General features: G+C 34.8%; 1 protein-coding gene and 1 pseudogene across 2 annotated transcripts in view; one reads left to right on the forward strand and one right to left on the reverse strand.

The window, feature by feature from the left end:
• The window catches only part of MON2 (MON2 homolog, regulator of endosome-to-Golgi trafficking), an 86458-nt gene that overhangs the window by 21150 nt on the left and 51257 nt on the right, over window positions 1-14051 (forward strand). For both annotated transcript variants that reach the window (XM_004582986.2, XM_004582987.4), the window contains exons 3-8: window positions 2593-2720; window positions 3687-3818; window positions 6370-6499; window positions 7600-7697; window positions 8265-8390; window positions 12079-12273. In XM_004582986.2, coding sequence (XP_004583043.2) covers window positions 2593-2720; window positions 3687-3818; window positions 6370-6499; window positions 7600-7697; window positions 8265-8390; window positions 12079-12273 — 809 coding nt within the window. The remainder of the gene's footprint in view (window positions 1-2592; window positions 2721-3686; window positions 3819-6369; window positions 6500-7599; window positions 7698-8264; window positions 8391-12078; window positions 12274-14051) is intronic.
• LOC118757660 (U6 spliceosomal RNA) lies at window positions 134-233 on the reverse strand (annotated as a pseudogene).

The raw sequence follows: 14051 nt of genomic DNA on the forward strand, positions 1-14051 counted from the left end.
CTACTGCCGGACTGATTTTCAGCCACATTGTTACAATAGTATAGTCCTTCATAAGGAGTCAGACTGATTCCATCAGTCTGTTATTTAAGTGTGCCCCGACATTGCTGGTACAGATAGTGTTAGACAGTCCAGCAAAAATATGGAATGAATTTGCGTGTCATCCTTGCGCAGGGACCATGCTAATCTTCTCGATATTGTTCCAGTTTTAGTACATGTGCTGCCGAAGCGAGCACTGAAAGGCGGATTTTACAGAGAGGGAGAGGCAGGTCTTCCACCCACTGGTTCACTCCATAAATGACCACAATGGCCACAGTAGAGGTGATCTGAAGCTGGGAGGCAGGAGCTTCTTTCTGACCTATGAGGGTGCAGGGACCCAAGGAGTTGGGCCATCCTCTGCTACTCTCCTTGGATATCCACAGAGAGCTGGATTGGAAGTGAAACAGCTGGGACATCTACTGGCGTCCTTGTTGGATGCCGGTACTAGCAGGGAGAGGATTAGCTTACTACTCCACTGTGTAAGACCCAAGATGTACATTTTTTTACCCAAAGGTTCTTAATAGCCCCCAAACTGTTTTGTTCATTTTATAATTAATGGCACTTTAGAACCATTGTGGGCCAGGTAGTGGTACAGTTTTATTTTTCAGTGGGTATGTGGACTTCTTTTTAGATGGCACCTATTATCACATTGTTTGAGTTCTGTGTAGTGTTGGGTTTAATGGTTATTTAAAATGTCATCCTAGTTATTTAAACAAACTAAAACAGCTTTGTTAACATCAGCTGGTGAATTCAGAAAAATGCCAATGTCAAAGCATGCAGAAGTGTTATCAATGGTTTAGGAGAAAGTTTGAGTGGCGGTTGCAAAGTACTCCTCAAAATAAGAGGCGTCCGCAGTGCTGTTGATGTCTGAAAGATCAAATTGTAAAGAAAAATTTTGGTTAGAAAGCATCATGTTGTAATTTTATGGGCACTGGCTTTCTTTGTAATATTATAGTTATGTCTTAAAAGTTGTTGGCATCTTAGACTCTTGAAAGAATGCTATGTTTTCTTTATCTGAAGATTTTAGGAAGACAGCGTTCAAGTGCAGGTTTTTAAGTCTTCTTAGCTTGCTGTGTACCTTGAAGAGTGGCAGCACAATGTTGTAGAAAAACAGGGAAGTTAGAGGACATATGAACACTTTCAAATTCTGGTTGTATTACCTACTTACTGTATCATTTGAAACACATTTTTCCTTCAAGAATTTATCTGGAAGATTATTGTGATTTTAAAAATCAGGAACATGTTTGCATTACAAAAATGCTAACTGCAGCTTGTTACTGTTGAAACTTTGCATTTACTTTAACATTTCAAAATGTGTATTTACCAGAAATAGTTATAACGTCAGGTGCTTCTGGCAGCAGTAAATACGATATGATATTTAATAATTTCATGAAAACTTCCATGGTCATCTCTTTAAACATTTAAACTCTTTTGAGACATTATTATGGAATATGTTCTAGGTTCGAATCAAATCTTTCTGCACAACAGGGCAAGGAAATAAGGAAGAAATTCTTTAGGAAGCAGTGTTAGGTTAGTGATTTATACTTAAATACAGAGTGACCTTGCTGTAGAAAACTGTACTCTTAGTTTTACTTTCCAAATAGAGACTTTGGGAGAGGAAAGGTGAATATTTATAAGAGAAAATTAACACTGATTTTGCACATTTAATGGGTGATTCTATGTGACTTTTCCTCAGTAGTTTTGGGAAACATTTTAAAACTCAGAATTTATGTTTTGAGATAAAACATAATGAATTTGAAAACAAATATCAAGTTGATATATTGTTTTCTTGACTTGGAATTCTGTGTTTTTAATTCAAATTCCCTAAGCATGACCAATCTATCTTATTTTGTATAGCCTTTCAATAACTGTGATTGGTTTAATTTTGTTTTGTAAGCATACGTATGTATGATTCAGTTTGTGTACTTCCTAAACTCTTATATTTCTGCTGCTACTTTGAAACTTCTAAGAGTTGACTTGTAGGACTTAAAGCTTGTAATTATATCATGGGCGTACAAGTATATATATCTTTTTGGTAATGAGGAGTAATGTTCTTTTTAAAATATTCTTGTTTTTAGTAAGTTTATTTCTTGAAGAAACTAGTGTAAATTTAAGAATTACAATAATATTCTAAGAAGCTTCTGAATATTACAAATATGTTAGTGAGAATGTGTACAAATTTTACTCTTCCTACTTTAGAGTAATGAATTCTTTCTTATTCTTCCTACACTTCTTGAGGAAAAAGTGCTTTTTGAGTTAGGATAGAATTTCTGGGGCTCCAGGTCCTTGCAGAGTTAATGAAAGGAGGAGGAGGAGAACCAGAGGGCAGAGTGTTAGGCGAAAGTTGGCGCAAAACTGTCAGTAAGGAGTGTAGTTTCAATGTAGGATCTATCCAAAGTTTTAACTGTTAGTATTAAATTTTCATTTGGTATTTATTTTATATATATAAAACAGTTTTTTGTTAACGTTGTCATTATTTAGTTGTAATAATGTAAACAATTGTGTTTAATCATGAGTTGGATTTAACACTGTGCTTTGTATGTGTTCTGTATAAAGCACTGAAAGAGAACAGCTCAGAGGTTGTGCAGCCTTTTCTAATGGGTTGTGGAACCAAGGAACCGAAGATCACTCAGCTGTGCTTGGCTGCCATTCAGAGACTCATGTCGCATGAAGTCGTGTCTGAGGTAATAGCAAGAACTTGTGTGAACTGTAGCTAAGAGTCGTAGCAGGAGTTCTCAAGAAGAGAGACTGAAACATAAATTCCTGACATTTAATATAAAACAGTCTTATGAATGGCTTTGTGCTTGAAGGACGCTTTAAAGATGTTGCAAAGTTGCTGCATTAAACATTCATGAATAACAAAGCACTGCATCTTGTCAAGTCATGTTTAAGAAGTTTCAGTTTGGTAATGTTCACAATAATTTGGGGGAGCAAAATTTTAGTATTGTTGATTAGTTAATTGTATGATTTGCACATCCTTAGAAAAGAGGTGGGAAAATGAAGACTCCTAGATTTTGTCAAGTGATAATTTGTAGTTCATTAAGCATTTGTGTCTAATCTTATGTTTGTAAAATAAAACATACTTTATTAATGTGGATCTGCATCTTACAAAAATACCTTAATTGTGGTTGTTTCCATACAGTGTATACAAGTGGTAAATCTTTTCCCTAACATCTTACCCAATATTAAATTTAACTTGAGAGTCCAAGTTACTGTTAACTTGTATTGTATTTTTTTAATTCATAAAGGAATAGGAGATTGGTATTTTGTATATTTCTACGTTATTCATGTTAAATGAAATGTTGTAGGGATGAATTTGGATTTGGGCTAGTATTTCCGAAATTGCATGCTGCTATTTTTTTGTATTTTTGAATGGGTTATTTCAAAGAAATTTTTTTTATTTGAGGAGAAAATTGTTTCTGAGTTACAATTTAGTTGAGAAGTATGTTTGTAAATTCTCAGATTAGCTGAGAAATACATTTATGAATTCTCAAATTTGTTGAGCAGTGTGTTTGGATCCGTAAATTCCAAAATATTATTATGATGAAGAAGTTCTCCCCAGGTGTAATAAGGTTGACACACATTTTCTTGTTTAAGGACCTAGAGCTATATTCTGTCTGTTGACAGTAACTCAAATATTTATTTTTCAGATTGCAGCTGGAAATATAATTAATATGCTTTGGCAGCTAATGGAAAACAGTCTTGAAGAACTTAAACTACTTCAAACAGTTCTTGTTCTCTTAACAACCAACACAGTAGTTCATGATGAGGCTCTTTCTAAGGTAAGAAAATTGTTTGCCAGAGTTCATAAATGCTTTGAGACATGATTTGAGTAAGCTGAATAAAAACTTGAATCCTGGTGTGTCTGAACCAAAAGAAACTTCCTGTAACTGTTGTAATGACCAGCATTGGGTGCTAATAACTGTCAGGCCCTCTCTTCTTCCCAGCAGGGTTGAAGTCAAGTTATGCAAAACCCTTGAGTACAGATGGTGGGCTTAGTGAAGATGGTGGGTTCAGTAGAGATGGTGGGCTTAGTACTTATGGTGGAATTAGTACAGATGGTGGGCTTCGTTATGAGTAGGAAATTTTAAAAGGGAGAAAAGTAGCAGAATATTAGAAACAGGGTGAGTGAAGTAAGAGGGAAAGGATATGGGAAGTGTTTTAGATTCTCTGTCATACCTCTTGTCTTCTCAGTTTTTAGAAAAAATTTCACATACATGCACTGTGTAAGCCAGATGGTTCAAATCTGTCGTCTAAGTGGCTAGAAAAGGCTGCTTTTGGTTTTTTTTAGTAGGTAGTTTTGCATGTTTGTAGCTGTTGATCATTTCTTTTGGGGCACACCTCTCCCTCTACTTCTTTAGCCCAGAAACTGGTGTTCTGCTTGTTCCTCTTAAGAGTTTTTAAAAAATATAAGTATAAAGATTTGAGTAGAGAGACATATAAAGAGCTGTGTTTAATCATTGATATGTTGTCTAGTGAATATTTTGGACTTTGTAGCTTATTGCAGTTTGTGTGCTTTAAGGGCGAATGACCTATAATATAGAGAAGAATGCTGTCACATTAAGCTATGTGTAACTAACTTGAGTGAGATAGTATCTTTTCTGTTTATTCATTTGATGTCTCTAGGTTATAGCATTTTTACTGAATTGCAAGTAGTTTATTCTTTTAAACTCATGACTACAAGGTGCTTTATTTTTATAAAATTTTTTTGTAGATCGCACTTCTAAGTTTCTAGCTATTAAATTTTTATTCTTTTACATATATTTAAAATTGTAGAATGTTATTGTTTGACCTGCTAAAGAAGTAAAAACTGGTTGTAGGATTATGTTAATTTGGTAATGAAATATTTTGGGATAAAAATATCAAATATAAAGAAATAATACAAAGATTGAGTGGCATGAAAGCTTCTATATTACCATGTAGCGTGCTTTTCCTTTGTGTGGAAATAGGAAGAGTAATAATGATGACAAAGGTTTAGTGTGATTGAGGTGATAAAGCATTGAATCTAAACGACCATTATGTTTTTCTCTGTGGCTCCATTTAAACTATATAACTTCTAGAACACATACAAAAAAAATTAAAGTATGAGATCCTGGGACAGGCAAAGACAGTTAGCCAACAAAATTTGTAAGGCATAAGCCACAGAATGAGGGAAAATTGTTACAAAAAAATCACAAGAATTTCTATATAGAAATTATATAAATAACTTCTATAATTTATTCGTAAGACAGATGATTTCAACAGATGCTCTACAAAATATTAAAATAACTGAATCATGAAAAAAGGCTCATGGTAATCAGGGAAATTTGAATTTAAACCACCAGGATATCCATTACAGGTCCACTAGAATGGTTACAAATGTAAAAGACTGACCACATTAAGTGTTGTTGAGGTTATGTAAAGTTGTTTCTAAGCTACTTTGGGAAACTGTCCTAAAATGTTATACCTGTGCTTACTGTATAACCCAAACATTTCATTCCTAAGTATTTACCTAAGTCCTCACAGAGGCTTGTATATGGAATTTCATGTTGCCTAATTTAATAGTCCCAAACTAGAAACTGTCCAGATGTGCATCAGGAGATTAAGGGGTAAAGCCAGTATTGTACCTTGATGCCTTGGAAAAGTACTTAACATTAAAAGGATACAAATCAATGCACTGAACTGTGAGAGTAAATTACACAAATATCCCCAAGTGAAAAGAAGCCAGACATAGAAGAGCACATGTTTAGATAAAATTATAGAAAATACTGACTAAACAGTTTCGAGAATATGGGTGATTGTTTGGGGCCAGAGGTGAGAAAAGAGATGAACTGCAGAGGAGTACAAGGAAACCTTTGAGGTGATGAAAATGTCCTCTATCCCGGTGTGACAGTCGTCGTTTTACAGGCTTGAGCATTCATGAGATCTCCTTAATCTTTGAAGGGAAGCAGTTTATTATATGTAAATTACACCTCAATAAAGTTGAATTGAAAAAGAATAAAATAAAGGTTCCTTTTCAAAGCATGTTTTTATCTATATGCTTAACAAATTTATGTATTATTTTTCAAAGTGATCTCAGTGAAGCACTATACTTTGAGCGCTTGCTATTTGCAGAGCAACTCAATCTGAAAGATTCAAAGAACTAGTTATTTTAGTTAGATAATCTTATGTAGCTGTTGACAGTTTGAATTACTTCAGAATTTGAAAATTTGTATAGCTTCATTCTATGAAAGAGTGGAATTTTAAGTATCTGAGGTTGAAATAACCGAACAGAAATTGTTTAATTTGGCGTTGCATCTGATGAAATAAGAATAATAGCCATGATCTTCATCTTACTTTAATGCTATTTTTTAGGCAATTGTTCTTTGTTTTCGATTACACTTCACAAAAGATAATATTACAAATAATACTGCTGCTGCAACAGTGCGACAAGTTGTAACTGTTGTGTTTGAGAGGATGGTCGCTGAAGATGAGCACCACAAAGGTAGCGTGGTGAAGTCTCTTCCTTGTGTGATTATTGGTGTTTCTTATGTAATGGTTTCATTTAATTTTCACTCTGCCCTGTGGTTTTATCATATTTTAGGTTACCTTAACACTAGAATACTCTGAAAATGTGTATTAAAACTATTATATTAAAATGACACCTAAAAACATATATCCCTACAAATTTAATTACCCTAAGAGGTAGAATCATCGTTTTCAGTGTTTATTCTCAATATATGCTTAATTTTATATTGGAGATGATACTTTCACATTTTAAACTGAAGATTGCCTTGTGTGTGTGTAGTGTTTATGCATGTGTGTTTGTATATGTCTGTGGCTGATTGAAAGACAGAAGACAAGTTACAGGTAACCTCCTTCCCCCTTGCTGAAATGCCCACAGCCTGCTGGGGTTAGGCCAAGCCTGAACCAGACCCTGGAGCTCAGTCTGTGTCTCTGAAGCAGCAGTTCAGTTCCCTGAGTCCCTGTTGGTGTGAAGCTGGGACCGGGAGATGCAGCTGTTATTTAACCCCAGTGGCTCCAGAATGAGACAGTCACCTTAGCAGGTCCTTATCCCATTGTGGGAATGTTTAGCCAAGTGTTACAGTCTGTGATTTTTTCACAGTATTCCTTATCTTCATCCTTTAAATTTTATTAGCTGCATTATGTTTTGTAGCTATTCTATAAATTAATGATCTAGTCAAATATAGGATATTTAATTTAGTTTCAGTATTTTAGAACTGCTTTCAGTGCTTTCCTACATATAGCTACAACTATTCTTATTGAAAGATCATGTGAATTTCAAATGAAATCAGCTCAAGAATGAGAGAGTAGTAAAATCAAGTATGTAGAAAAAGGTACTGAGCTTATTAAAAAAGTATAAAATAGTGAAGAGTGAATTTTATGGTATTTTTGTATTAAAATAGCTCTCTTTCAATTTGGAGTCAAAGTTTTCATGGTCATGAAGTTATGAAAAGTTATAATTAAACTTAAGTTTATAATTTTATAAATAAGCACTTCTTTTAAAAATACCTTGTAAATAGTATATATGATTTATTAAACATCATTAAGAAATCCTCAATCTCATTAGAATTTTGGTTGCAGGTATTGTAGAACAACCAGTACTAGTCCAAGGAAATAGTAACAGAAGATCTGTCAGTACCCTCAGACCTTGTGCTAAAGATGCATATATGCTTTTCCAGGTATTGCACTTAAAAATAATTTTTCTTGTAGAAAATAGTTTTGTGTGAATTTTTTTATCTTTCTTAATGTGAACTTTTGAGGTGTATTGTCAAAAGTAGAATTAAAATAGCTCTAATACATTAAGGAATAACTTGTACATTTACTGTATAGGTAATTAGCATGATGATATGATATGATTCACTTTAAGGATATAAAATAATTAAACCCAAGACAAAATAGATGTATCAAGTATAGCTATCATAAAAAAATTTCCTTTAGCAAGGAAATTAAAGTCATGAGCCTATATTTTAAATTAAATATTTTAGTAATTTGGTTTAAAGTAAATTATTTCATTAAAAAGAATAAGTTAGCTTTCTACTGCATATGTTTTTCATAGTTATAGTATTCTTTAGAAGTTTATATATACAATTCATCCAGTGTGCAACTTATCAAACTTAGAATCACCAAAGCTTAGTTTCTATAGAGCAGATAAGAGAGGCTTGGAGTTTTTATAAATTTTATGAGCTGTGGGTTTTGAAAAGTACATTTCATTCTAGAGAAGGAAATTATTTGATTTGTTTTCTCAGGATCTTTGTCAGTTGGTTAATGCTGATGCCCCTTACTGGCTGGTAGGCATGACAGAAATGACTCGAACATTTGGCCTTGAATTACTGGAGTCTGTCCTCAATGATTTTCCACAAGTCTTTTTACAAGTAAGTCGATTATAACGTCTTTAATTTCTTAATAGATGCTTTTCAAGAAAGCATATATTTTTTCCCACATTGAAAATGAAAAGCATTACAGCCTAGACTGGAATATATAAGGATTTAGTTTTATCTTGCTTTTTAAAAAAAACTGCTATAACACTTCAAAAAATTTTAAATTTCATCAGTTGAGGCTATCTAGTTAGCTATTTCCTAGCCTAATTATGAAAGAATGTGGTTGTGGAAGGAATGTATTTAAAAATATTTTAGAACCTAAAGATATTTCTGCTCCTCATTTTTTATATGTGGCTGTGTGTTCTTGGGTAGTGCACATGTCCTGCTGTTGTTTCTTAATGCCCCCAAAACATTCCTGCTGCAGGGTGCTTCATGTCTTCTTACTGTGGAATGCTTTCTTCCCAGAAGTCCTGATGTTTTTCTCTTTCAAGATCTTTGCTCAATGATAATTCATTAGCCAGATCATTCCTGGTTTCTATAAAAAGCAATATTTTTCGTGTCAGCACCCTTATCTTTTTTATTGCTCTTTATTTTTCCTTATTGCACTTATCACCCTCTTATATATATGCCATATATATATATATAGTATTTTTTTAGTTTTTTTAAAGATTTATTTATTTTTATTAGAAAGGCAGATATACAGAGAGAAGGAGATACAAAGAGAAAGATCCTCCGTCCGCTTGTTCACTCCCCAAGTGGCCGCCACGGTCAGAACTGAGCCAGTTTGAAGCCAGGAGCCAAGAGATTCTTCCGGGTCTCCCACTCAGGTGCAGGGTCCCAAGGCTTTGGGCTGTCCTCAACTGCTTTCCCAGGCGACAAACAGGGAGCTGGATGGGAAGTGGAATTGCCGGGATATGTACCGGTGCCCGTGTGGCATCCCTTGGTGTGTAAGGCGAGGACTTTAGCCACTAGACTACTGTGCCAGGCCTGGGCCCTAATGGTATTTTTCTGTTTTCCTGCCAGAAGATAAGTTCCATGAAGCAAGAACTTATTTCTGTGTAGTAGAGGTACTTTTAATAATTGTACCTGGTATACTGAAAAGTTACTAGTATTTGAATGATAGAATTGGTAAATGAATATTAATGAAAAATTTCTGTTTGGATTTTATTTTCTTTCTTTTATAGGAAAGGTTTGAAAAAGTTTTTCCAGGTTAAATTTATCTATAAAATCCAAACTTTACATTATTCTTCCTCTTATAAAGTAGAGGATGGGAGGAATTAGTGTATAGAAGAGTCTAGAAAATTTTCTTCCAGAAATAATAAAATGTTCTGTTTTATCTCATCATTGATACTTTTAATCAAAATTTGTCAGTGTGCAATAATTCACAGAATTGAATAAGACTGATAAAAGTTATGCCCTTGTGACATTAATGTGGAGAAAGACTAGGTGATAAAATATGAAAAATCTGTGGAAGAAAAATATGAGAAATATTAACTGAAAATGAAAATTTGGTGAAAAGTTGATGGTGAATCAAAAATAACACAAGCTCTTACTGCCAGACAGGTAAAATGGAGAAGGAATTTTCCTTAGAGAATTCCTGAGACCGTGAGACGGGATCTACCTTGTTTTCTAGGAAACAGGCTCTAAGAGCAGGGGCTGTACTTGACCTTAGATGCCTTTCCCTTGCTAGATGCCTAGCGTGTATTGAGAAGTCACAAGTAGTTGCTGAGTAAATCGATGAAGTTTTGATTGAGTGACTAAATAGGCCTGTTGAAGGATGACTTGTAGCTTTCTTGAGCAGTGAACCATTTGCTAAGATGTAGAAGAATTTTTATTAAAAGGGATATATTGTGCTTTTATAGACTTGCTGTTTTTTTTTTTCAAGATGTTGTTTTAATTTGAAAGGCAGTGTTCCAGAGAGAGAGATCTTTCATCTGCTGGTTCACTCCCTGATTCAGTGGTTGGAGCTAGGCTGGTCTGAAGCAGGAGCTTCTGGGCCTCACATGTGGATACATGGACCCGAGGACTTGGACCCTCTTTTGTTGCGTTCACAGACCATTCGCAGGAGCTGGATTGGAAGTGGACTCATCAGGCCCTACACCAATGCTCATATAGGATGCTGCTACCACAGGCAGAAGCTTACCATGCTACACTGTATTTCTAGCCCCTACATGCTAATTTTGATGTGTCTGTGAGACATGGAAAATATTTGCTTGACTTTTTGAGCCAAATTGTGCACCTAAGTGTTGCTTTTATATAGTTGCTAATTAAAAATTGAGAGTGAAATTAAAGATTAAGAAGTTTTATTTTGGGAGGCTAGTAGAAAGCAAGGGCCTCCTGCTCTGGGCCTCAGAAGCTGCAGAATTAAACAGCTGAGCAGGAAGAGGATGAACTTGTGTTTGATGGTGAAAACAGAACAGGGGTGCAAATCTGAGATGGTGTGATACAGTGAAAGACAAAAAGTTTCAGAATAACCAGAAACAGCACCTAGTTGAAGTGCTTTAAGGAGCTTTGTAAGGGTGAGGGTGGGGAAGGAGTTGTTCTCTGTGGCTGTACAGACTATGAGGACCATAGTCAGAAGCAGCAGTGATGAACCATAAGAATGACTTATGTTAAGCAACACATAAAATGATTTTTTTATAAAGTATGAAAATGGTTTTAACTGTATGTTAAATTTTGCCAATCAGGCAAACTTAGTTTTAGTTTTGAGTATACAATTTCAAATCACTCAACTCTTAAGATCTCTTTTTTTCTGAAAAAGAAAAAGTGCATTAATACACATGTAAAAGTCTGGAAGAGTATATATCCTGAAATTAACAATGACTAACTTATCTGTAGAAAGTAAAATTTTAAAAGGCTTTTGTTTTTACTTTTTGTTTAGTTGTATTTTCTGAGAAATGAAACGGGTGTTTTGTAAAAAAAAAAAATGTGATTTTGAGTTAATTGCTTTTTGTCTTATTTTTCTACAAGATTAAATTACATTAGATAATGTCATTCCTAGTTTATAGCTTCAGTGAAATTAGGATTACTGCAGCAACAAAGTGAAAATATCCTGAGACTAGAATTAAAGGCAGACTAGGTCATGTATTTTCAGGAAAGGAGGGCTACCTTGGCTATTAAGGCAGAGAATCGACACATTAAAGAAGACATACTGCATAATTTAGCCGCTGCTAAGATGTAAGAATTCTTTGTACAGTAAATTTTCTAAGTAAATGATGCATGTTTGTTACTGTGAGTTTTACCAGTTCATTGTGTTCTTTTTAAGCAGTTTAAGTAGAACATGTTTAAGTAAATTATTAAATGGATTTTTCTTTGCAAAAATAAACTCCATGAATTACTTCACTTACATTTTGTTTAAGTTTTCCCTCCTAGCTACCTGTTTTAAAATCTTTACTTGCTTGAATGTGTATAATCTATTCTTTCTTTTGTGCTGTATGTTTTAATTCCAAGTGCCAAACTGAAGTAAAGGGTTGTAATCAGCAGAACTGAATTTTAAGTCACTTAATGTTCTTTTGTAAATCATACTTTGTTAAAAGTTTGAAATAGTGTCATTTTGTTCTTAGACATATTAAGAACAATGGAAATTTCAAAGGTGTGTATCAACTAAGTTAATAAAACAGGTAAACTGATAAAGCTAAGTTAGAAGTACTGATCATCAAGAAGTTTTGTTAAGTGGTGAAGTTATGTTTTCAAAGTGTGAAGCGCAATCTAAGTTAATTTTTCTCTTTTTCCTTTGCAAAAGCATCAGGAATTTAGTTTTCTCCTCAAGGAGAGGGTATGCCCTCTTGTGATAAAGCTGTTTTCTCCAAATATAAAGTTCAGACAAGGTTCCAACACTTCGTCTTCCCCGGCACCAGTGGAAAAGCCATATTTTCCTATCTGCATGCGTTTGCTGAGAGTAGTCTCCGTTCTCATTAAGCAATTTTACAGTCTTTTGGTAAGTGCTTTTTCTAGTACATGTTTGTGTGTGTAATTACATGCTGTACTCTTTTTAGAAAGTGGTTTATTAAATAAGGAGTTTAGATTTTTCAGTTCCTTCAGCAAAAGGTTTTTTGTTGTTGCTTTTGTTTTTGTTTTTTTGGAAAGGCAGTTTTACAGAGAAAGAGACCGAGAGAAAGCTCATTCCTTCACTGATTCACTCTCCAGTGGCTGCAACAGCCAGAGCTGAGCTGTTCCAAAGCCAGGAGCCAGGAACATCTTCCGGGTCACCCATGTTGGTGCAGGGTCCCAGGCTTTGTGCCATCTTGTACTGCTTTATTGCATTTTTTAAAGATTTATTTATTTACTTATTTTAATTGGAAAGGTAGATATACAGAGAGAAGGAGATACAGAGAAAAAGATCTTCCATCCGCTTGTTCACTCCCCAAGTGGCCACAACTGCCAGAACTGAGCCAATCCAAAGCCAGCAGCTTCTTCTGGGTCTCCCAATGCTTTGGGCCATCCTCAACTGCTTTCCCAGGCCACAAGCAGGGAGCTGGATGGGAAGTGGAGCAGCCAGGATATAAACTGGTGCCCAGATGGGATCCTGGTACATGCAAAGCGAGGATTTAGCCACTAGGCTACTGTGCTGGGCCCCAGATGAATAGATTTTTAAAGAGGAGGAAATGCATGGGCTTGTTTAGAGGCCGTAGTTTCTGTCAGATCAGGTAGTTGGGCCAGGTGGGGTGCTTGAAGTGTATGGGGAGTTTTTATTGTAGTCGCTATGCCCACTTTGTGCCACATCTGCACTTGTTCCCTAAATATTGGCAGGATTGTCTCAGAGGGCCTTCTTCTATTTGTAGAATTTAGGCTTCATTGCATTAGAATAAGACGCCAGGAAGAGAAGGCTTTTCTCCTTTTCCTTTAATATTCACTTGTTAATAATGTACAACCAACCCTTTCCTTCTATTCAGAAATGTGCTTTGTTATTTCCTCAGAGCAGGTTTAGAAATCATTTTGTTTCTTTGGCTAGTAAGTTATTTGGAACTAATAAGTTATTTGCCTTATGTTTTTATAAAATTTGATACTGTGGACTGAATTGTATTCCCTGAAATTCTTGCATTGAAGCATAATCCTCAGTGTTTATGATATTTGTCTGTGTGATCTGTTGGAAGTATTTAGGCTTAGGTGAGGTCAAGTAGTGGGTCCCTCATATATGAAAGTCACCAGAGGGAGTAGCTTTCTCTTTCTGTTTAACATGTGAAGACAAGACAAGAGCACAGACATCTACCAGCCAGGAAGTGTACTAGTCCTGGGCCAGTGAATCACAAAAAGGGTCCATGTACCTTTGAATAAAAGGATTAGCTTTTGTTGGTTCATTTGGTCATCAGACGTTTGTTGTATCCATTGTTAATTTTAAAAAGCTGGCTAAGAAGATGGGCTATGAGTATAGCAAGAGTAATGATAGCTCACATAAATTGTTTCTGTTCTAATTATTTTACATAAACTGATAAAAGATTTTTTAATGAAGCACTTTTTGACTTATTAACTCTTTGATTATTAAACAATTGAAGAAAGTACAGTTAAATGTTGTGATACTGCTGGTCGAAAATTCATCCTTCAGCACTTTTTGATAGATGCTACCTGGAAATTTATAGGAATAAAGATGGCATGGTGATATTCTATATCTCTTGAAGAATAGCATGAAAGATTAATTATTAATCACTGGTGTTTGTGAGAATGTAATTAGATGGATGTTGATTATTTGACTCTTAGTTTTTCCATCTATTGTAATTA

The sequence above is a fragment of the Ochotona princeps genome, chromosome 15 (assembly GCF_030435755.1).
Source record: "Ochotona princeps isolate mOchPri1 chromosome 15, mOchPri1.hap1, whole genome shotgun sequence".
In the NCBI taxonomy this organism is placed as follows: Eukaryota; Metazoa; Chordata; class Mammalia; order Lagomorpha; family Ochotonidae; genus Ochotona; species Ochotona princeps.